Below are 25,549 nucleotides of genomic sequence, written 5' to 3' on the forward strand. Positions count from 1 at the left end.
AGAGGGAGAGAGAATCCCAAGCAGGCTCCCCGCTGTCAGTGCTGAGCCCAGCAAGTGACTTGATCCCACTACCCTGGAATAATGAACTGAACCAAAATCAAGAGTTGGATGCTCAACCAACTGAACCACCCAGGTGCCCCATGATAAGTGTACTTTTAAAACTCATCACCTATTTCACCCATTCCCCTGCCCACCTCCCCTCTGGTAACCATAAGTTTCTTCTCTATAGTTAAGAGTCTGGTTTTTTGTCTCTTTTTTCCTTTGTTTTGCTTCTTAAACTCCACATATGACTGAAATCATATGGTATTTGTCTTTCTCTGATTTATTTCACTTAGCATTATACTCTCCTTTTTAAATGCAGTCTCTTAGGGCACCTGGGTGGCTCAGTCAGTTGAGTGTCCAACTCTTGATTTTGGCTCAGGTCATGATCCCAGGGTCTTGGGATCAAGCCCTGCGTCAGGCTCTGTGCTGAGCATGGATTCTGCTTGGGATTCTTTTTCTATCTCTCTCCATCTGTCCCACTCCCCGACTTGCACTCTCTATAAAATAAAAAATAAAATAAATTAAAAAAATAAATGTAGCCTCTTTCTCCCTCTGCATTCTTTCTATAGTGTAATTTGTAGGAAATGTATTCATGACTCATCAGTGACTAATTTACATCACAGCTTTTGTGTTGAGATTACAGATCAAGATGTATTATACTAGAAGGAAGGTGGTAATAGTATTTCTATAAACAATCTGAGAAGTCTGTACAGGAAATAGTGGTATAGAAGGAAGCTTGCACATACAAGTTGCTCAATGAAATGTATTTCTCATGATGCATGTATAAAGATAATTGCAGTCCTTTATGAGGATAAAAATATGAGGAAATGAACACAACAAACATTACTCAGTAGTGTTTAATATTGAGGCAAAGGATAAACACTGAAGAGACAGAGAACAATAGGTGTAACTGAATGTGAGATTAACAAAGAAAATTTTACGATAAGTAGAAGGAATCTTTCCAAAAATAACAAGTCTGCTTGCTATTGGGAAATTGGACACTACCTGAGAAGATACATCTAGGGGAAAATCAGACATGCACTCAATAGTTCTTTCACCTTTTGATCTCCATTTGTGTTACCAATGTATTTTGAAAGAAAATGGGGGATAGCATAAAGATCTTTAGAAATAACACTAATATTCCTATTATGAATCTAAATATGTAATTATTTCTATAACGTTACTTTCAAAATGTATTTGCAATATTAAAGGTAAACAAAATATAAAGAATAATGCAGCGAACATCCACGCCTCTCAGCTAAACAAATGAAGTACTACCATAGTAATAGCTCTATATAACTATTCTAGTCACATCATCCTCCCCCTCTCCCTTCTGTGACTCTTGATCATGAGTTCAAGCCCCACGTTTGGTGCAGAGTTTACTTAAAGAGGAAAAAAAAAAGGAATAGTATCCAACAATAAAAAGAAATGAATATTGGGGCACCTGAGTGGTTCAGTTGGTTAAGCACCCAACTCTTGATTTTGGCTCAGGTCATGAGACTGTGGTTCATGGAATTGAGCCCCAGAGTCATGCTTTGTGCTGACAGCACCTGCTTGGGATCCTCTCTCCCTCTCTTTCTGCCCCTCCCCTGCTCACATGCTCACTCACTCTCTCAAAATAAATTTTAAAAAACATATAATAATAATAATAATAATAATAATAATAATAATAATAAAGGAATGAGGGGCACCTGGGTGGCTCCATTGGTTAAGCATCAACTTAGGCTCAGATCATGATCTTACAGTTTGTGAGTTCAAGCCTCATGTCAGGCTCTGTGTGACAGCTCAGAGCCTGGTGCTTCCTCTCTCTCTCTCTGTCCCTTCCCTGCTTGTGCTCTCTCAAAAGTAAATACACATTATTTGAGAGAGAGGGAGAGAGAGAGAAAGAGAAGGAGGGAGGGACAGGCAGAGAGAGACAGAACCTGAAGCAGGCTCCAGGCTCCTAGCTGCCACCACAGAGCCCTATGTGGGCCGAACCCATGAACCGGGAGATCATGACCTGAGCCAAAGTTGGACATTCAGCCGCCTGAGCCACCCAGGCGCCCCTAAATAAATAAACATTTTTTTAAAAAAGGAATGAATATCTATACACATAACAATTTGTATGGATCTCAAGATTATACTGAGCGAAAACAGCCAATCTCTAAATGTTATACACTGTAGGATTCCACTTACATAATGCTCTTCTTTTTGTTGTTGTTAAAAGTGGGGGAGTGCAAGTGGGAGAGAGGGGCAGAAGAAGAGAGAATCTTAAGCAGGCTCCATGCTCAGTGCAGAGCCTGACACAGGGCTTGATTCTACAACCCTGGAATCATGACCTGAGGGGAAATCAAGAGTCAGATGCTCAACCAACTGGACCACCCAGGCATCCCCATAATACTCTTGAAATGACAAAATTAAAAAGCTAGAGATACATTTAATGATTACCTAGGATTTGGTGGTGTTAAGGGATAGAAAGTGAGGTGATTATGACTATAAAAGGATAGCACAAGAGATTCCTGTGATGGAACTGTTCTGTATCTTGACTGGTGGTGGTCACATGAATCAATACAAGTGATAATATTGCATAGAACCAGATACACATGCATATACACACACATGATTGTATGTAAAACTTGTAAAATCTGAATAAGATTGGTAGATTGTGCCAATATTGATTTCCTGTTTATGATACTGTGCTATGGTTTATGCATGAATTTATCATTGGGAGAAACTGGGTAAACAGAAATGTATGTGATCTCTGTATTTCCCATAACTCTATGTGAACCTATAATTATTTTAAAATAAAAAGTTAAAAACAATTTTGCTGTATAAACAAACCCTAATCCAAACACTAATTCCATTTATAGAAGTCCTAGAAGAGGCAAAACTAGTCCATGATAGAAAAAAAAATGACAGAGCAATGGTTATTTTCTGGGCAAAGTTTTGTCTTGAGAGGGATATGGGTGTATGCTATTAAAAAGAAGACAACAAGCCCCATATTTGACAAGGTTTGTCAAATCTTGCGCTAAGCCCCACGTCACCAAACTGGGGCTTAATTACAGTTTTGGCTCTCCCAGAAATGGAATTGCCTGTTCAGCACTACTTCAGTAATCTGCCTGAAACACCCCTAAAGGAAAGTAAGCTTGCAATAACCAACCCCCCCCTTTTTTTTTTGCCTAAAATAACTTCCTTGTTCATTCTCCCTCTGGCTATAAAAGTCTTTCATTTTCGTATAGCAACTCAGAGCTCCTTTGTATCTACTGGATTGGATGCTGCCCAATTCAAATAGATTTTTGCTCAAATAAACACTTAAAATATTTTATATGCCACAGTTTATCTTTTAACAATGTTTATATTGGAACTCAAGGAATGGTACAGTTGTTTATGTCTTTGTAGTTAATGAACAGCATGCTGAAGTTGCATATACATATTCATGTATTATAGTTAATATGCACACTGAAGTATTTTGGGGGAAGTGTACTAATGTCTGCATCATGCATATCTTTGTAATGCATCAAAAGAGACAGGTTGTGGGGTGCCTGGGTGGCTTGGTCAGTTGAGTGCCCAACTCTTGATTTTGGCTCAGGTCATGATCCCAGGTTCGTGGGATCAAGCCCCACATGGGGCTTTGTGTTGAGCATGGAGCCTGTTTGGGAGTCTCTCTCTCTCTCTCTCTCTCTCTCTCTCCCGCTATCCCCTCTCCACAGCTTGTGCTGAAAGAGAAAAAAAGAAAGAAAGAAATTCTTGATAGGTATTTGATAAAATCAGTTTTATTATTATTATTTATTTTATTATGTGGTAGAGTGGGTATATGGATACTCACTATAAATTCTTTTCAACATTTTTGTCTGAAAACATTTTTTTAAGTTTTATTGAGTAATCTCTCCACCCCAGGTGGGACTTGAACTTATGACCTGAGATCAAGAGCCAGTAACACACTCTTCCATGGGGTGCCTGGGTGGCTCAGTCAGTTAAGCCTACAACTCTTAATTTTGGCTCAAGTCATGATCTCACAGTTCATGAGTTTGAACCCTGCATTGGGCTCTGCGTTGAGAGGACAGAGCCTGCTTAGGATTCTCTCTCTCCCTCTTTCTCTGCCCCTCCCCTGCTTGCTTTCTCTCATGTGCTTTCATAAATTAAATATGTATATTTATATAAAAAGAAAAAAAAGTCACATACTCTTCCAACTGAGCCAGCCAGGTGCCCTGGGCTGAAAAAATTCTTAATAAAAATACTGAAAAAATTAACTTGTTGATTTTTTTAAAGCTTATTTATTTATTTTGGGAGACATAGAGAGGAGAGAAAGAATCTGAAGCATGCTCTGTAGAGCACAACGCAGGGCTCGACCCCACAGTGAGATCATGACCTGAGCTGAAATCGAGTAAGTTCGATGCTTAACTGACTGAGCCACCCGCGTACCCCACTAGTTGTTTTTTTTTTTAATGCAAAAATTCCAATTTAGGTCACAAAAGCAGTCTGAATACTTAATATATATAATTCAGGCTACATTATAATACACATTTGTCTCCCTAACCAAATATGATTATATTATCATTTTTAAACGTGTTAAATAACAATTCTACTTTTTTATACATAAACGGGTTGTATTGCTCGTTATGAAAAATGTGAAATTTGTGTCTTAAGAATGTTAATAATCGTTTAATACAAACTATTTAGATTTTAAAATCATTTCCTCTTATACTCAATGATGTTCTTAAGATGTTTTGGTGGGAAATGAAACATCTACAGTAATTTTCATCACTTAGAACTACATAAATCAACATACTGACTTTACTATTCCAGGAAATTCTTGCCCACAAGTAGGCTGTCAATCAGTACATAATTGTTAGCTTTACGTTTTCCTGAAAATCCATTTACCTGAACAATAGGTTGCTCATCTGGGCAAAAAGCTTCCTTTAAAGGCACTGACAAGTTGAACTGATCACTCAATTGGCAAATCCCCTTCCTTATTGAAAAAGGGACCTAATCTATCAAGTCCCTCATCTTGCTCAGTCCACCAGTCCTAAACTATTATACCATACACTATATCCAATCCCAAATGAATCAAAACAGATGAATCAAACAGGCCCACCTTAAACCACTCCAACCAAAACTCCAAAACCTCATAAAATTCACTCTTGACCTCCTCTCTGAGACACTACTAAGATTTTGTCAAAATAGTATTCTCACTTAATGCAGTAAGAAATTTGGTTTTACTCAAACAGGTTATACTGGTCGCCTTTTTCGAGGAGGTAGCTAGCAGTAGACAATCACAGTGAACCTTGTTCATATTCAACAAGGTTTGGGAAATGTGTATGACCCCAAGCAAATCTGGAGTACTTGCAAGCCTCCACTTTATTGTCTTGACAGATGTCTGGAGCCATCAATAGATGAAATTAAGAATATAGAAAGCCAGAGAATGAAAAAAAATAATAAAGGAGGAAATCATACCAAAATGAAGATGGTAAGAGCTGTACAACTTTTTTTCCTGTCTTCCCGCAGACAACAAATGAGAATTTCTGAATGAGTTGATACATTTAATTATTTAATTGGTATTACATGTTATAATTTATATTACTTCACCCCGATTGATTTTGAGATTGTGCCCTCCTAGTTTTCACCTTCACTTTCAGGACAAAATTCTTAGCCTATTCACAAAGCAAAGTCCCCTGTGGGCCTAGCTCCAACATACCTACACACCTTTATTGGAACTTTAAACTGCAATATTGTAAACTCCTAAATACTTCTTCATATTTAAACTATTAAATATTCAAACTGTAGTTCCCTACATTCAGTTTCCTAAACTTGAAATCCCACTCTCCCTGTGGTCCTCATTCCCCTCTCAAGTTTAAAGCCCTTCCCCCCGGGCCCTCGGGGTAGGGTTCGCAGGAGCGTGTGTGTATCCCTATCATAGGGCTCAGGTGCTGTATTCCATTTATCTGTTTACAAGACTAGTTAACTGAGTTTTTTTTTTTTTTTTTGAGACAGAGAGAGACAGAGCATGAGCGAGAGAGGGAGACACAGAATCCCAAGCAGGCTCCGGGCTCCGAGCCAACAGCACAGAGCCCGCCACGAGGCTGGAACTTGCCAATCGCGAGATCATGACCTGAGTCAAAGTCGGACGCTCAACCGACTGAGCCACCCAGGCGCCCCTAGTTAACTGAGTTTCTTGAGGACAATTTCGGTAATTTACATATATTTGAATCTCCCAGAGTTCTACAGCACCAGGGGAACCGTGGGGTTCAATAAACGTCAGTTGGACTCAGTGGAAGGGTGAGGTAGCAGGATTGACGGATGGGTCAGAAAACGAAATTTCAAGCCTTAAATTGTGTAAATTGTGAGGACCACCACAGCTTAACTGAGTTGTAGTTTGGCAGAAGCGCCACGGAGGTAAGTCATGGGATGGCAATGAGGTCATAGAACTGTGAGGCCAAACTTAGTCATTAACAATAACACCTATTGGCAAAACTGAGACGCAGAGCAAGGAGTAGCAGGACTCCAAGGGTCTCCAGGATCTTGAATTAGGTGCCAGGCCCCACTTTACAAGCATCTTCCCACAGTAATAAGAGGCTGCAGATGAGGCCGGGAACCGTTAGGATGATAAGGAAGGTGCTTCAGCAGAGGAGTGCTTAGTAGCTCCGACCCAAAGCCCGCAGTCGCCTCCTAGGACACAAGGCCGAGGCGCGGGGCTGCCTTCTCACAGCGTCAACAGCCCGTACACTTTTCTCTTCCGGTACATTTTACTCTTGAGTTCTTTTTCACAGCTTCCACAGAGTCCAAAAGGGCGAGCGCTGCGGGCCTTGACTCTGGGGAGCTGCCGCGCTAGCGCCCAAGCTTCGCTTTCACAAGATTGGGCTAGGCGGGCTGCCAGAATGCTTATCTCTCCGGGACACCATGTGACGTGGGGGGAATGACTTGCATTTCTAATAACATAAGGCTACAGACTATGAGTTCAAAACAGGGGCTTATCTCAGTCGAACCATCCGCCGGGCTTCAGGGTCTAGCTCTCCCCGAAAACCCCTCCCATAGCAAGGGATCCACATCACCTTCCGACAGAAGGCGCAACCGGAAGGGGAGGGCCTCCCGCCCGGACGCGGGGCTCCCGCTATCATGGCTTCTCGTGGGGTCGTTGGCATTTTCCTCTTCTCTGCTCTCCCCCTCTTGTGTCTAGAGCTCCGGCGTGGGATCCCGGATCTAGGTAACTGTTGACTTTTTCCTTCTGACGCTCGTATCCGCGTAACTATCCCATGAATGTTGCGTAAGGTTCCAGTCTCATGGCCACGTCGCCTCCGTGCGGCTTAGACTACGACTCCCAGGCTGCATAGCGCCTTCTTCTCTTCCGGCGCCGGGGCCCCACTCCAGGGATGCAAGACCCTCAGGGCTTTGAGGAGGCTGACTTCTCTTCGCAGAGAAAGTGTCTTTCCAGTTTTGTGTGCAAGGAGACAGAAGCTGGCAGAAAGCACAGGAACATATGTAGACACTACTTTCATATTGTTTTGACCGCTCACAAGGAAACAGGTGACGTGATGTAGGCCTTCTGAGGAATTTAAGCAGAGATTTAAATTATACGAAGCCTGGGTCAAAAACATTCTAGACCAAAGGAATTGACAAATTGGAGAAAAAGGATGAAGACCACTGTGGATGGATCAGGAAGACTAAAGGGGAGAGTGGATCGAGTTAATAACATTCACTGACCACCTCTTATAAACCTAACTCTAAGTGCTGTTTATTCATTATTTCTTCCAGTCTGTATTATAACCATGGTGTGGGTGGTGTATAATCCCCATTTTACACTTGAGGAAACTGAGATTTAGGGAGGGTTATTGGAGGGGCGCCTGGCTGGCTCAGTCAGTAGAGCATGTGACTCATGATCTTGGGATGGTGAGTTCAAGCCCCACTTTGGCCCTAGGGATTACTGGATAGATGGATGGATGATGGATGCAGATATAGATAGATAGTCGTTGGATTCTGTGGAGGATGTTTTGGAGGGAGGCTGTAGTGGAAGCAGTGGAGCAAGTGAGGCTCTAGAAGTAGACAAGTAGTGATGATGGCCTGGACTAGGATGATAACAGCGATGGAGTGTGCACAGATTTGGGATATTTACAAAGTAGAATCCACAGGATTTGTGGATGGATTAATGTTTGGGTGAGGGAAAGGAGGGATTCAAGGATAACTCCTTCAAGTGAAGTTGAACAACCCTAAGTACTTGGTAGTGTCCGGGATAAAAGGGAAACTGAGAGGAAAATGGTGGGCCTGTGGAGAATCAGTCCTTTTTTGGATATGTTAGTCATGGGTTTACATGCATGTATCCCTTATACTCATTTCTAAAGTTTGAGATCCTGATGAAACTTAGCTTTGTATATTTCCTCTCTCCCCACTCAGGTACTTGGAAATGTTGCTTGAAATAACTTAAAATGCCTTTTTAAAAAATCTTCAAAGTCCTTTTAGAAGCCTCCTACTCACTCAGTCTATATAGGAATCTAACAAGACCTTTATCCAAATGATATACAGAAATGTTAAATTCACGCTTATCTAGTCCAGAATTTACATGCTCTCCCTCTTGTCTTTTCAGCATCCACCTCTGTTCTGTTAATTTAGAATCTCTTCTACTTTGCACTAACGTTTAAGTCACTGATCAATGAGAAGGTAGTTATGGAAGGTTGCAGAAGGAAATCTCACATAATCAGCTTTGACAACAGGAAAATATGCTTTTTGAAGGCAGAGACCACATCTAATCTGTTTTTGTGTTCCCATCAAATATCACAATGCCTATTTTATTTATTTTTTAATTTTTTTTCTTTTTTTAAAATAGGCTCCATGCCCAATTGGGGGCTTAAAGTCATGATTCCAAGATCAAGAGTCTCATGCTCTACCGATTGAGCCAGCCAGGTGCCCCGACAATGTCTAATTTAATAAAGCAGGCCAAAAATTCTAGAAAATGCAACTGGACTCCTGGTAGCATCTCCATCTAGTTCCTGATTTTTTTTTACTTAATTCCTTTCTCCTAGAAACCTCTCAGTTGTGAACTGATGGTTGTTTACTTTGGTTTCTTTCTTTTTTTTTTTTTTTTAAGATTTTATTATTATATTTTTTTAAGTTCATTTTATTTATTTTGGGAGGGACGGAGAGAGTATGAGTGGATGAGGGGCAGAGAGAACGGGAGAGAGGGAATCCCAAACAGGCTCTGTGCTGTCAGCGCAGGGCCTGACAAAGGGCCTGATCCCACGAACCAAGAGATCATGACCTGTGCCCAGATTGAGCTGGACCACTGACTCAACCACCTAGGCACCACTATTACTATTATTTTTTAAGAAATCTCTACACCCAATGTGGGGCTCAAACTTAGAACCCTGAGATTAAGAGTCTCATGCTCTATCAGCTGAACCAGCCAGGTACCCCTGCTTTGCTTTCTTGATATTTGTTTTCCAGATATCCAGTAACAGTATATACTTATAGATACTTTTAGCTGGGGCTGCTAATTGGAAAACTAGAATTCCTAGACCCATTCATTCAACTGGGCTGTATTTTTGGACAAACATTGAAAAATGGTTCCTATCTTTTTTCTACTGTGTAAAAGCCTTCATTGTCAGTACATTTTTACTTGTACTTAAAGCTAAATATTTTATTAAAAAAAAATTTTTTTTAATGTTTATTTATTTTTGAGAAACAGAGAAAGAGAGACAGACAGAGTATGAGCAGGGGAGGGGCAGAGAGAGAGGGAGATACAGAATCCAAAGCAAGCTCCAGGCTCTGAGCTATCAGCGCAGAGCCCGTCTCGGGGCTCTAACTCCCAGACCACGAGATCCTGACTGGAGCCGAAGCCGGCTGCTTAACCAACTGAGCCAGCCAGGCACATCAAGCTAAGTATTTTAATGCTGCTTCCTCACATTTGTTACTCTTTGAAGTGTCTTGCACATGGGCTCTTGAGAATATGGACCAAAAAAACCCCCAAAAAGCCAATTTAATAAAAAAAGTTTTACTTGAAAGACGTAAACAAACATAAGTCTAGTTCTTTTATATTCCCATATGATGTTTGCAAATTGCTTGCTTGTTAGAACAAAAAGCAGTATTGTGGAACATAAATCCCATAACTCAGTGGTTTCTCTAAATACCAATACTCTAGGTATTAAATTACTTTTGTAATAGCCAAAATACCCTAGATTTAATTAGATGTTGTCTTGAACAACTCTTGAATCAACAGCTAATGCTGGCAAAAAGTTGGAGGACTGTGAGGCAAAACAAAAGAAGTATTTAAACAGCTTTAAGTTGCTTTATTTTTAAAGGATAAAATATATTTTAAAGGATATTTTAAAGGATAAAATATAAAATATATTGAGGCTTTTTTTTTTTTAAGGTTATTTTTTTATTTTGAGAGAGGGCACACCAGCGGGTAGGGGCAGAGACAGAAGGAGAGAGGGTCTCAAGAAGGCTCCCCACTGTTGTTTAGAGCCTGGTGCAGGCTCACGAACCATGAGATCATGACCTGAGCTGAAACCAAGAGTTAGATGCTTAACTGACTGAGCCACCCAGTCACCTCTATATATTGGTTTTCAGTTAAAATAAAATATTTATCACAAGTGTAGAAAACTATACTTGAATAAAAATAAATATTTAAGTGTGTATATATAAATCATTTTTTAATCTTTAATTGACTACCAGCCCTGATCACATAGGTAAGATCGTTCTTCTGTACCTCTGTCTGGTGACTTTTGAGAACCAAAAAACTAAAAACTCCTGGAGGGTAGAAACCATTTCTAACCCAACTTTATACCTGCTCCTTCACCATTTAGCAATGGTGTGTTACACCATAAGTACTTACCATAAGTAAGTACTTACTACATTTCTTCTCATTTAATTTTCATCTTTGTTTTTAAAAGAAGACCAAATACTGAAGTTTTACTTTTTTCTAGGTGTTTATATAATGATTTTATTTTCAAATAACCGAATAAATATTGAGGAATAGAGAGGTACAGAGTTGCATAATTGAACTGTGAGAAATATGAATTTGGTGTTTTTGAATGACTGTTTTTAAGTAGAACTACACTTTGAGAGGTGTCTGGCTGGCTCAGTTGGTAGATCGTGTGACTCTTGATCTCAGGATTGTGAGTTCAAGTCCCATGTTGGGTATAGAAACTACTTAAAAAAATAAAAATAATCTTTAAGTGAATGAATGAACAGACTAGAATTTGACAAGATGCTAATGTCACAATTTAATTCCCAATGGGACAATTTTACCTACCTCTCTGGACAGAGGGAAACCAGAATTTATGCATTATTGATAGTCACAATGTTTATAAGTATAGTCAGTCACATGAATTATACCTATATTCATAAGACCGAAGATGTTCTAAAATTGTTTTTTGAAAACTTGTTCTGGTAATAATCAACCATGATGAATTTTAGCTCACAAAGGAGAGTATGTGAAAAAAATCATAAGACAGTTGCTTAACTTTTACTATTCTTTATTACTACAAATAATCTTCTTAATGCCTTACTATTTGTTATTAGTATCAAGGAAAGTAAGGGGGATTCTACCAAACATTTAAAGAAGAGTTAACACCTATTCTTTTGAAGTTGTTCCAAAAAGCAGAAATGGAAGGAAAGCTTCCAAACTCATTCAATGAGGCCAACACTAGCTTGATTCCAAAACCAGACAAAGACCTCACTAAAAAGGAGAACTATAGACCAATTTCCTTGATGAACACGGATGCAAAAATTCTCAACAAGATACTAGCCAACCAGATCCAACAATACATTAAAAGAATTATTCACCACGATCAAGTGGGATTTATACCTGGGATGCAAGGCTGGTTCAATATTCACAAATCAATGTGATACATCACATTAATAATTTTTTTTTAATGTTTATTTATTTTTGGGAGAGAGACAGAGTGTGAGTGGGGGAGGAGTGGAGAGAGAGGGAGACACAGAATCTGAAGCAGGCTCCAGGCTCTGAGCTGTCAGCACAGAGCCCAATGCAGGGTTTGAACTCACGAACCGTGAGATCATGACCTGAGCTGAAGTCGGACGCTTACTGACTGAGCCACCCAGGCATCCTGATACATCACATTAATAAAAGAAAGAGTAAGAACCACATGATCCTCTCAATAGATGCAGAGAAAGTATTTGACAAAATACAGCATCCTTTCTTGATAAAAACCCTCAAGAAAGTAGGGATAGAAGGATCATACCTCAAGATCATAAAGCCATATATGAAAGACCCACCGCTAATATCATCCTCAATGGGGAAAAACAGATCTTTCCCCCTAAAGTCAGGAACACAAGAATGTCCATTCTCACCACTCTTATTCAAAATAGTGTTGAAAGTCCTAGCATCAGCAGTCAGACAACACAAAGAAATAAAAGGCATCCAACTAGACAAGAAGGAAGTCAAACTTTCACTCTTCACAGATGACGATATTCTATGTGGAAAACCCAAAAGATTCCACTAAAAAACTGCTAAAACTTATCTATGAATTCAGCAAAGTCTCAGGATATAAGATCAATACACAGAAATCAGTTGCATTTCTCTACAACAATAATGAAGCAGCAGAAAGAGAAATCAAGGTACCGATCCCATTTTCAGTTACATCAAAAATCATGAAATACCTAGGAATAAACCTAACCAAAGAAGTGAAAAATCTGTACACTGAAAACTATTAGAAAGCTTATGAAAGAAATTGAAGAAGACACAAAAAAATGGAAAAACATTCCATGCTCATGGATTGGAAGAATATTGTTAAAATGTCGATACTACCCAAAGCAATCTACATATTCAATGCAATCCCTATCAAAATAACACCAACATTCTTCACAGAGGTAGTACAAACAATCCTAAAATTTGTATGGAAGTAGAAAAGACCCCAAATAGCCAAAGCAATCCTAAAAAAGAAAACCAAGGCTGGAGGCATCACAATTCCAGACTTCAAGATGTATTACAAAGTTGTAATTATCAAGACAGTATGGTACTGGCACAAAACAGACACATGGATCAATGGAACAGAATAGAGAATCCAGAAATGGACCCACAAACATACGGCCAACTGATGTTTGACAAAGCAGGAAAGAATATCCAATGGAATAAAGACAGTCTTTTTAGCAAATGGTGTTGGAAAAACTGGACAGCAACATGTAAATGAATGAACCTGGATCACATTCTTATACCATACACTAAAATAAACTCAAAATGGATGAAAGACCTAAATGTAAGACAGGGAGCCATCAAAATCTTAGAGGAGAAAGCAGGCAAAAACCTCTTTTATCTTGGCCACAGCAATTTCTTACTTAACATGTATCCGGAGGCAAGGGAAACAAAAGCAAAAATGAACTATTGGGACCTCATCAAAATAAAAACTTTCTGCACAGTGAAGGAAACAATCAGCAAAACTAAAAGGCAACTGACAGAATGGGAGAACGTATTTGCAAATGACATATCAGATAAAGGGTTAGTATCTAAAAATCTATGAAGAACTTATCAAACTCAACACCCAAAAAACATGATCCAGTGAAGAAATGGGCAAAAGACACTTTTGCATGAATAGACACTTTTGCAAAGAAGATATCCAGATGGCTAACAGACACATGAAAAAATGCTCAGCATCACTCATCATCAAGGAAATACAAATGAAAACCACAATGAGATACCACCTCACACCTTTAAGAATGGCTAACATTAACAACTCAGGCAATGACAGATGTTGACAAGGATGAGGAGAAAGAGGAACCCTTTTGTGTTGCTGGTGGGAATACAAACTGGTGCAGCCACTCTGGAAAACTGTATGGAGGTTCCTCAAAAAATCAAAACTAGAACTACCCTATGACCCAGCAATTGCACTGCTAGGTATTTATCTAAAGGGTACAGATGTCCTGTTTCAAAGGGGCACATGCACCCCAATGTTTATAGCAGTGCTATTGAAAGTAGCCAAAGTTCATTGACTGATGAATGGATAAAGAGGATGTGGTATACAATGAAATATTACTCGGCAGTCAAAAATAATGAAGTCTTGCTATTTGCAACAATGTGGATGGAACTAGAGTGTATTATGCTAAGTGAAATTAGAGAAAGACAAATATCGTACATATGACTTCCCTCATGGCATTTAAGATACAAAATAGATGAACATAAGGGAAGCAAAAATAATATGAAAACGGAGAGGGACAAAACAGACTTTTTTTTTAAGTTTATTTATTTTGAGAGAGAGAGCGAGAGCGAGAGAATCCAAAGGAGGGCACAGAGCCCAATGCAGGTCTTAAACTCATGAACCGTGAGATCATGACCTGAGCTGAAACCAATAGTTTGATGCTTAATTGACTGAGCTACCCAGGTGCCCCAAAGCATAAGAGACTCTTAAATACAGAGAACAAACTGAGGGTTGCTGGAGGGGTTTTGGGTGGGGGGGATGGGCTAAATGGGCAAGGGTCATTAAGGAGGACACTTGTTGGGATGAGCACTGGGTGTTATATGTAGGGGATGAATCACTGGGATTCTACTCCTGAAATCACAATTGCACTGTATGCTAACTAACTTGGATATAAATTTTAAAACATAATATAAATTTAATTTAAAATTTTAATTTTAATATAAATTAATATAAATTAAAATTTTTAAAAAGGAAAATATTTTGAATTTTAATTATTATCATTCTTTTTTTTCTTACTTTTTTAAGGAGTTAAAGATCTAATTTTGCTGTGTGGCCGGATTTTCTTACTACTTGCTCTTCTTACTTTAATTATTTCTGTGACTACCTCATGGCTTAATTCATTTAAATCTTCCCAAGTGTACCTGAAAGGTAAGTTTATTGTTTATGCTACCCTTTTATAATTTTCTACTCTTTAGAGTATTTATTATTTATTCTAGGATTTTGCATAATTAGAACCATTTACTGTTAATTTGTGACATATAATTTCAGCTGATCATTACTTTAGTCTTGATTTTTAACGGACTATAAATCCCAACATTTTTATGGGAAATTGTACATTATCCTTGTATACACATTTGAAACGACAGCATTTCTATATTGATACATTGCAAATTCTCTGATTTTAAATTGGGCAGTTTTCATTGTTCTTTGAGGTTTATGTTTTCAGTATATAAACTATTCAACAAATGGTCATGTTTTCTACCGTTAATCTGTGGAGGCTTTTCAACCTAATTTATTTTTCCTTTCACTTTGGCAGTTTTTGTTTACACACTTACCTATAGAGTTAAGTGCTTACTGTTAATTTTAGGAAACCATGCTTGTTCTTATTTTATGTTTGATAAGCAAAAATTTTACTCTAATTTTGGTAAGTAAAAATTTGTCAAAGCCTTTGACAATGTTAAAAGTGTTAGAAGCCTTTTAAAACGATATTGTAGTTCACTTCAGAAAAGATGAATCCTAAAACTAAAGCCTGCATTTTAAATCCTTTTACAAAGAAGCTTGCCAATAGTGATTTTGGTACATTGTGTTTCATTTTGCTACTTATTTAAATGTAAATAAATGACAGGAAAATAAGCAGTGCTTAATTTATAGCCTTTCCAAATTAACCATGAGTATAACCATAATCCTAAAAGGTTATACTGTTCAACCCAAACATAAAAGACAATCTAGATGTTTTAGGGTCTCTCAATCATAGATTTTTGAAATTCTTTTCTTCTTTTGGTAAATTATTTGATGTCTTATACTTCAAATTATCCATTGGAAAATTAAATAAGAGCATTGTAACTTCTCTTGGAAATTTTGTGTTAAGTGCATTTGACATCAGGAAGATATTTGCTACAGGCATTAAATGGTCAAGTATTCTGTTTTATAAATAAGGGAAATGTGTATTTGACATAGTTTTTGTAGTTTTTTTTTTCTTTTTTTTTTTTTCAACGTTTTTCATTTATTTTTGGGACAGAGAGAGACAGAGCATGAACGGGGGAGGGGCAGAGAGAGAGGGAGACACAGAATCGGAAACGGGCTCCAGGCTCCGAGCCATCAGCCCAGAGCCTGACGCGGGGCTCGAACTCACGGACCGCGAGATCGTGACCTGGCTGAAGTCGGACGCTTAACCGACTGCGCCACCCAGGCGCCCCAGTTTTTGTAGTTTAAATTGTACCTTTTTGTTGTTGGAGTGTACATCATTCTGGTACATTTACGGATTAATGATTTTGAGACATAGTCATCACTGAAGGCTAAAACTATTTAAGAAGTAATTAAGACTATATAAAGTGCTTAATTATTGTCAGATTTCCTTTAAATGAGTAAAAAATCCGCATATTTATACACTTTGTATCTTCCCTAGTGTCATCAGATATTGAGATACAAGACTTCAGATTCATCCAAAACTTTAATCCTCCGTGTTTTGTAAAGATTTGCATGATGAAGTGTATCACAAGTTCAGAAGCAGTCAGTTCTCAGTGGCTTTAAGGATTAAAGACTTTTGGGGAACCTATTTGGCTCAGTCAGTAGAGCATGTGACTCTTGATCTCAGGGTCATGAGTTCAAGTCCCATGCTGGGTGTGGAGCCTACTTAAAAAGAAAAAAGGGATTAAAGCCCCTTAATCACCTGCTATTGATTTATTTAGAAACTATATTCTTTGATTCAGAGTCAGAAGGGGGAGTCTTAAGATCACTAAGTCTAACTCATCACATAGCAAGTTAGTGGCCAGACTAGACCTTCTGCTTTCCTATGTGCTTTGCTGCCCTAATCTTTCCTTAATAAACTTGAGGATATATTTATTGCCAGGAGAGAAAGTTGTTGACAGAAAAGAACACTCCTATTTAAGGAGCCAGGCAGGTTAAAGGATGTATTTTCCAAAAAGATGTCTAATTCCTCAAGGGAATACAGTTAAATGAAATTAATTCAAATGAAACTTAGTGTACCTAGAATAAAAAAGGTTATACAACAGCAAAAATTCTTTCTCTTGCCATTCAGTGGCTAATAACCTAATATTGGTTCAGTCATGGGATTTTCCAAGCAAACTCCACTTTTGGGGTCTAGGCATGTCGCTTATATGTGTGTATGAATTTTTTTTTTAACTTTTTTTTTTTTTTTTTTTTTTTTTTTTTTTTTTTTTTTTTTTTGAGAGAGAGAGAGAGTGGGGGAGATGTAGAGAGAGAGGGAGAGAAGAAATTCCAAGGAGGCTCCACACCATCAGTGCAAGCCTGACTTGGGGCTCAAATCCACGAACTGTGGGATCACCTGAGCCGAAACCAAGAATCAGAGGCTCAACCCACTGAGCCACCCAAGTGCCCCATATGTTTTTTGTTTTTTTTTTTAAAGTAGGCTCCATGCCCAATGTGGGGCTTGAACTCATGACCCTGGGATGAAGTCAGATGCTCTACCCACTGAGCCAGCCAGGTGCCCCTTTATTTATTTTTAAAAGACTTTATTTTTAAGTAATCTGTATACCTAATGTGGGGTTCACACTCACAACCCCGAGATCAAGAGTCACACGTGGGGCGCCTGGGTGGCTCAGTTGGTTAAGCATCCAACTTCAGCTCAGGTCATGGTCTCGCAATTTGTGAGTTTGAGCCCCACATAGGGCTCTGCTGAGAACTCAGAGCCTGGAGCCTGCTTCAGATTCTGTGTCTCCCTCTCTCTCTACCCCTCCCCTGCTCACACTCTTGTCTCTCTTTCACTCAAAAATAACTAAACATTAAAAAAAAAAAAAAGAGTTGCACACTCCACTGACTGAGTTAACCAGGCGCCCAGGTATGATGCTTTTACTGTCATGTCAAGGGTGACCAAATGGCACACATGCCTACAGGGCAGCATTCTCCACTTCATGTGCAGAAATGGGCTTTCATGCCATGTCTTGGAGCTGCTGAAGCCCTAGCATGAAAAATCCAATATAATCATTCTTGAAGCTTCCTCACCAAAACTATGACATACGATATTAATGAATGTTAGAGAATTTTTGTTTCAGAACAGACCGTTCCTTACAGATTTTACTTGTGGATTTCTTTGTTTGAACTGTCTGCATGTACCTCATTTTCATCGTTTGAAAAACACAGTCTGTTTTTTTGAAGGCTCGTCTCTCCCAAAATGTTATCTACAGACTACTTTCAGAGAAAAGAGCATTCAACTTACGATATTTGGGAATTAAAAAGCATTTTTATGTTTTGATGTCTTAGAAGAAGAAGAGAAGAATGAAAAAAGGCAAAAACTTGTCAGGAAAAAACAACAAGAGGCACAGGGTGAAAAGGTAAAGCATAATTTTTAGAGAGTATATATAAAGAGAATGCAGAACATCTTGGGGCATTTAAAATCAAGGTCTGTTGCTTTCTGCATTTGTGCTTGGACTTTTTTTTTTAAGTTTATTTTGAAAGAGAGAGATAACATGCTCACATGTGAGAGTGGGGGGCAGGGTGCAGAGAGATAGGAAAGAGGTAATCCCAAACAGTCTCTGTGTTCTCAGTGCAGAGCCCGACTTGGGGTCAAACTCATGAACTGTAAGATCATGACTTCAGCTGAAATCAAGAGTCAGACACTTAACTGACTAAGCCACCCAGGTGCCCCATGTGCTCAGATTTTTTAATTATTGAGGTCAAATTCACATGACTTAAAATTAACCAATTAAAAAAAATTAACCAATTTAAAATGTACAATTCAGTGGCATTTAGAACATTTGCAGTGTTATGCAATCACTACCTCTCTCTAGTTCCAAAACATTTTCTTTACCCCAAAACAAGACCCCATACCTATTAAATAGTCACTTCTCCATTCCCACTCCTGTCCTTTGGCAACTATGTCTGCTTTCTGTTTATATGGATTTATGTATTCTGGATATTTCATATGAGTGGCATCACATAATATGTGACCTTTTGTGTTTGGCTTCTTTCACTTAGAATAATGTTTTCTGGGGTTCATTCATATACATGTATCAGTACCTCATTCCTTTTTTGCGGGTAAATAATATTTCATTGTATGGATGTATCAAAAATTGTTTATCAGTTCATTTGCTGATGCACATTTAGGTTGTTTCCACCTTTGGGCTGTTGTGAATAGTGCTGCTATGAATATTTGGACACAATTCTTTGAGTACCTGTTTTCAGTTCTTTTGGGTATATATATATATATAGGAGTAGAATTGCTGGGTCATCTGGTAATTCTGTGTTTACCTTTTTGAGGAACCACCAAACTGTTCTCTACACCAGCTATTTATTCCATTTTATATTCTCACCAATTTCTGAGGGTCCCAATTTCTCCATTTCCTCACGGACATATATTTTCCCACCCCCACCTCCTTTTAAATATTCATTGTAGTGGCGCCTGGGTGGCTCAGTTGGTTAGGTGTCTGACTCTTGATTTTGGCTCAGATCTTGAGGTTCATGAGTTCAAGCCCTGTGTCCCTGCCTGGGATTTTCTCTCTCTGCCCCTCCCAAGTACTCTGTCTCTCAAAATAAACAATACATTCTTATTGTGATGAGCATGAAGTGGTATCACATTGTGGTTTTGATTTGCATTTCCCTAATGACTAATAATGTTGAATGTCTTTTCATATGCTTGCTGGAGAATGTCTATTCTTATGTCTTCTCTGCAGAAATGTCTGTTCAAGTTCTTTGCCCATTTTTGGGTTGTGTTGTCTTTTTTTTTTTTTTTAATGAGAGTTCTTTATGTATTCTGGATACTAGACTCTTATCAGATACATAATTTCCAAGTATTTTCTCCAATTGTGTGGGTTCTCTTCATTATTTTGGTATTGTCCATTGATGCACAAAAGTTTTGATGAAATCCAGTTATTTCTTTTGTTGCTCATGCTTTTGGTGTCCATTGCCAAATCCATTGTCCCTCTAAGAATCCATTGCCAAATTGAAAGCCATGATGATTTACCCCTATATATTTTCTTTCAAGGGTTGTATAGTTGTAAAAAGAAAAAAAAAAAAAGAGTTGTATAGTTGTAGCTTTTATATTTAGGTTACTAATCCACTTTGAGTATATAGTGTGTATATATTTTTGTATATAGTGTGAGGTGGGGATTCAGTTTCTTTTTTAATATTGTTTTGGCTATTTGGGGCTCTTCACGCTTTCAAATAAATTTGAGTTGGCTTTTCCATTTCTGTAAAAAAGGCCTTTGTGATTTTTGAGAAGGATTACATCAAAATCCATAGATTGCTTTGGGTAGTTCTGACATTTTATATTAAGTCTTCCTTGCTTTGCCTCGTATTGACGTCTTAATGATATTAAAACTTTCAACCATAAGCCTGTAATGTCTTTTCACTTATTTATATCTTTAATTTCTTCCAACAATATTTTATAGGTTTCAATGTACATAGTTACCCTTTTGGCTAAATTTATTTCTATGTATTTTATTTTGGATGCTGTTTTAAATGTAATTGTGGTTTTAGTTTCCTTTTTTGACTTTTCATTGCTAGTATATAGAAATACAAATGGTTTTTCTGTGTTGATCTTGTACCCTGCACTTTGTTTATTATTTATTAGCTCTAGTGATTGCTGTGCATGGATTCTTTGGATTTTCTATTAAGGCAAACCTTATTTTATTGTACTTCATTTTATTGTGCTTTGCAGATACAGGCTTTTGTTTTTGTTTACATATTGAATGTTTATGGCAACCCTACATTGAGCAAGTCTATTGGTGCCATTTTTTTCTAACAGCATTTGCTCACTTCGTGTCTCTGTGTTATATTTTGGTAATTGTCGCAATATTTCAAATGTTTTATTATTATGTTTTTTATGGTAATCTGTGATCAGTGATTGCAACTCAATGAAAGCTCAGATAATGGTTAGCATTTTTTAACAAGAAAGTATTTTTTAATTAAGGTGTGTACTTTTTTGTAGACCTAATGCTATTGCACACTTAGTAGACTACAGTATAGTATAAACATAACTTTTTTTAAGTTTATTTATTTTGAGAGAGAAAGCACAAGTGGGGGAGGAGCAGAGACAAGGAAAGAGAGAGAACCAGCAGGGGAGGGGCAGAGAGAGAGGGGAAGAGAGAGAATCCCAAGCAGGCTCTACACTGTCAGCACAGAGCCTGATTTGGGGCTTGAACCCACAAACCATGAGATCATGACCTGAGCCGAAACCAAGAGTCGGACACTTAACTGACTGAGCCACCCAGGCATCCCTAAACATAACTTTTATATGCACTGGGAAACCAGAAAATTAATTTGACTTGCTTTAGTGTGATATTTACTTTATTGCAAACTGACCTTCAATATCTCTAATATATGCCTATATAAGATCATGTCATCTGAGAATAGTGATAGTTTTACTTCCTCCTTTCCAAAATGGTGTTTGTTTATTTTTCTTGCCTATTGCTCTAGCTAAAATTTCTAAATGGTGTTGAATAGTAGTGGTGAAAGCCAGCATCCTTGTGTTGTTCCTGGTCTTAGAAAGCTTTTAGTCTCTCACCACTGAATGTGATGTTAGCTATGGGTTTTTTCTAGCTACTCGTTATGTTGAGCAAGTTCCTTCCTATTCCTAGTTTCTGAGTATTTTTATCATAAAGAGTGTTGAGTTTTGTCAAATGTTTTTTCCTTATCAATTGAGATGATCATGTATTTTTTTCCCCTTTGTTTTATTGATATGTATTACACTGATTGATTTTCTTTTTTTTTTTTTTTAATTTTTTTTTTTTAATGTTTATTTTATTTTTGAGACAGGGAGAGACAGAGCATGAACAGGGGAGGGTCAGAGAGAGGGAGACACAGAATATGAAGCAGGCTCCAGGCTCTGAGCTGTCAGCACAGAGCCCGACGCGGGGCTAGAACTCACGGACCGCAAGATCATGACCTGAGCTGAAGTCGGCCGCCTAACCGACTGAGCCACCCAGGCGCCCTACACTGATTGATTTTCTTATGTTGAAACGTCTTGCATTCTTGGGATGAATCACACATAGCTGGTATATAATCCTTTCAGTATGTTTTTGGATTCAGTTTGCTAGAATTTCGTTGAGGATTTTTGCATCTACATAAGAGATACTGGTTTGTACTAGTCTTGTAGTGTCTTTGCCTGGCTTTGGTATCAGGATGATGTTGACCTCATGTAATTAATTAGGAACTGTTCTTACTTTTATTTTTTGGAGTGTCAACAAGACAATGTTAACTCTTCTTTAAAGGTTTGATAGAAGAGCACCTGGGTAGCCCGGTTGGTTGAGCATCCCACTTCTGCTCAGGCCATGATCTTGAAGTTCGTGGGTTCGGGCCTTGGGTGAGCTGACAGCTCAGAGCCTGGCACCTGCTTCAGATTCTGTGTCTCTCCCTCTCTCTGCCCCTCCTCCACTTGTGTACACACACATGCACACGCTCTCTCTCTCTCAAAAATAGATAAACATTAAAAAATGTTTAAAGATTTGATAGAATTCACCTGTGAATCTACTTTTCTTTACTGGGAGGCTTTTAATTACTGATTCAATATCTTGTTAGGTATGTTGAGATTTCTTAATTCTTCTTGAGTCAGTTTAGGCAATTTGTATGTTTCTAGGAGTTTGTCTACTTCATCTTGGTTTTCTGAATTGTTGGGTTTACAGTTGTTCACAATATTCTTTTTCTGGGGTGCCTGGGTGGCTCACTTGGTTGAGCGTCCAACTCTTGACTTCAGCTCAGGTCATGATTTTGAAGTTTGTGAGTTCAAGCCCCACGTTGGTCTCTGCGCTGACAGTGCAAGCCTGCTTGGGATTCTGTCTCCCTCTCTATCTGCCCCTCCCTCCCAAAAAGTAAATAAATAAACTTATAAAAATAAAAACAAAAAAACCCCACCAGAATCTCTCATTTCTTTTAAGCCCAAAAATATTTTCTACTTTACTATGATTAAGCTGTTCATTAACACTTTTCCAAGTGACTTCTTGCCTTGGGCATTGTGCCTTGAACAAATGGCTTTGACTTTAAGCTCCTAGAAGCCAAGCATCACATCCTATGCATCTTTGTATCCCTAGCTCGTAGTAAGTTTTTGTTGCACTGAAAACACATTAAAATATCTAGAGGCCAACTGCCAAATAAGCATAAGCATAGAACATTTGTTTTTATCTGCTTTAGGTATATATGCAGATTTTTAGAGAGTGATGTAAAAGGAGGATGCTGCTTTTTTGACAAAATTTAGTGTGAAAGAAAACACAAATTTGTTAACCTGTTTCTTATTTACAACTTTATAGACCATGGAAGATCTTTGGAATGTTATGGTAATAACACCTCATTTATTATTTTTTTTAATAGGTCAGCAGATACATAGAGAATGTTCTAAAACCTCACCAGGAGATGAAATTGAGAAAACTGGAAGAGCGCTTTTATCAGATGACGGGTGAAACTTGGAAATTAAGCAATGGTCATAAACTTGGGGTTAGAAAATAGTCTCACTTTATATTTTGAATTCTGCTACTACATACATACATGCAATATATGTATATGACATCTAATGTAAAAGTACATATAATGTACAAGCATATTACATATTTGGGTTTTTAAAATTTCGAATGATGTTAAACTGGTCTGGTTTTTAGGAATCTTTATTGCTAATGATGGTACATAGAGCATATTTGTGTGTTGAAGGCTTAAGTGCTTTTGGTGCCCAAAGAGCATATAACCTAGATGTTTGAGAAGCTCTAACATAAAGTTGTCTTTGAGAAAACTGTTGACCAATCACCATATTTTATATGAAGAAATTCAGATCTTTCCTTAAGATCTCCAAGGTATGACAAGCTCACATTATACTCATTATGTTTCGCTCTGTTTCTATAAAGCCAGATTAACCTTTGACTCTTTTTTCCTTTGGCATTGAGTATGAACTTTTGTCATTTGCTAATGGTAGTTTTCAGCTCAAAGTTTTTTTACAGAGGAAAAACGATATTCATAAAGGAATTAAGTTTTAGGGGTGGCTGCCTGGCTCAGTTGGTAGACCATGCAACTCTTAATCTCAGGGCCATGAGTTCAAGCTCCCCCATGTTGGACCTGGAGCCTACCTAAAAAAAAAAAAAAAAAAAAAAAATTAAGTTTGAGAGTAACTAGTCAGAGATTTTATGTGTAAGATCATTTCTGTCCCAAAGACTTTTTGGGGTTTTTTGCTTTCTATTTATATTGCATCTTTTACTATCCTATAAATAAAATGATCCAGTAAAGGTTAACAGGATTCTTACTGTGAAGCTAGACATCGTTGTTATCCATTTCATAATGGTAAATATGCATCAAGGGTGGGTAATGAAATTAATGCGAAAGATGTGCAGCATGAAATGTGCCTGCTCTGTGGAGTGATGTCACTTCGGAGATGAGTTTGTCTTCTGTTCGGTTTGTCTTCTGTTCAGAAGCCTGACTTTAGCTGGCCACACCTTTTTCTCCAATGGTCACAAAGTGAATTAGTCATTCTGCCCCTTGCTTTCAGGCTATGTCTTCATGACACTAGTAGCATATATTTTAACCTAATTAGTGGGGACAACAAGAAGTCAGGGACCAAGCAGACCACTGGCATTGTTATGACTTAAGGCTCTTAGGACTATCAAGAATGTGAGAATCAGGGGGCACCTGGGTGGTTCAGTCAGTTAAGCCGACTTCGGCTCAAGTCATGATCTCACAGTTTGTGAGTTTGAGCCCCGCATCTGGCTCTCTGGGCCTTTGTTCCCCTCTCTCTCCCCCTTCCCCACTGGTTTTCTCTCTATCTCTCTCAATAATAAATAAACTTAAAAAAAAAAATGTGAGAATCAGAATGTTAATTGCTGAGAGAAAGTGTAGGCGGCAGCTGATGGAGCCTGGTACTTTGCAGTCAGCCTGTTTGGCCAGTTAACTATTGAGCATCTAGATCTCTTGACTCCCATTGCCCCTCCCCTTCCACCAGGTTTTCTTAGGATAAAGGAATAAAACAGCCCACCAAAATGGTGGCCATTTTAGTCTGATGAAGAGAACTTTTACAAGTCAGTGGATGTAGAAAAGGGTATTTTTAAACTAATAAGTATGTATCTGAGAATTTGACATTTAAGTTAATTATCTTGCTCAGGAAAATGTTTTAATGGATAATATTAATAAAAAGTAATATGGTTTCTGGAATAAATTCCTTTGCTTTCTAAAGTGATTAATTCAAAAGGAAGATCAGAGTTTGAATCTGAGAACTAAAATATATGTAACAGGATACTTTGGCCATGTTCAACTATGGAAGTATTTCATGGTTACATACACAGACATGTTTTTACATACCTATTCTCTTTTCACAGCTTTTTAAAGCATAATCCCTTGCACTGTCTTGCATCCTTTAATGAAAGGAGAAAAGGATATCATTCAGGTTTTCTTATTTCTTCCACCCTACTAAAAACTGTGGGGATCAATTAAAATGGAAAGATGCCTCTCAGCCTTGTGTCTATCAGGGGGAGCCCCAGGGCTGGATAAGAGTAGTTTCTTTTTTTTTTTTTTTTTTTAAATTTTTTTATTTTTTTTTTATTTTTGGGACAGAGAGAGACAGAGCATGAACGGGGGAGGGGCAGAGAGAGAGGGAGACACAGAATCGGAAACAGGCTCCAGGCTCTGAGCCATCAGCCCAGAGCCTGACGCGGGGCTCGAACTCACGGACCGCGAGATCGTGACCTGGCTGAAGTCGGACGCTTAACCGACTGCGCCAC

General features: G+C 38.2%; 1 protein-coding gene across 8 annotated transcripts in view; it reads left to right on the forward strand.

Moving 5' to 3' along the window:
• The first annotated feature begins 6,807 nt into the window (after nucleotides 1-6,807).
• UBXN8 (UBX domain protein 8) overlaps nucleotides 6,808-25,549 on the forward strand; it is a 28,001-nt gene continuing 9,259 nt past the window's right edge. For 2 of the 8 annotated variants that reach the window (XR_009259000.1, XM_058720200.1), the window contains exons 1-4: nucleotides 7,314-7,542; nucleotides 14,691-14,813; nucleotides 18,126-18,196; nucleotides 23,166-23,288. Coding sequence is in view for 7 of the 8 variants with exons in the window: in XM_058720200.1 (XP_058576183.1) it covers nucleotides 7,389-7,542; nucleotides 14,691-14,813; nucleotides 18,126-18,196; nucleotides 23,166-23,288 (471 nt within the window). In the remaining variant the exon portion in view is untranslated. Of the gene's footprint in view, nucleotides 7,223-7,289; nucleotides 7,543-14,690; nucleotides 14,814-18,125; nucleotides 18,197-23,165; nucleotides 23,289-25,549 lie in introns of those variants that run through there. The other 6 variants (XM_058720195.1, XM_058720198.1, XM_058720194.1 and 3 more) reach the window with 6 other exon arrangements.

The sequence above is a fragment of the Neofelis nebulosa genome, chromosome 3 (assembly GCF_028018385.1).
Source record: "Neofelis nebulosa isolate mNeoNeb1 chromosome 3, mNeoNeb1.pri, whole genome shotgun sequence".
Classification (NCBI taxonomy): domain Eukaryota; kingdom Metazoa; phylum Chordata; class Mammalia; order Carnivora; family Felidae; genus Neofelis; species Neofelis nebulosa.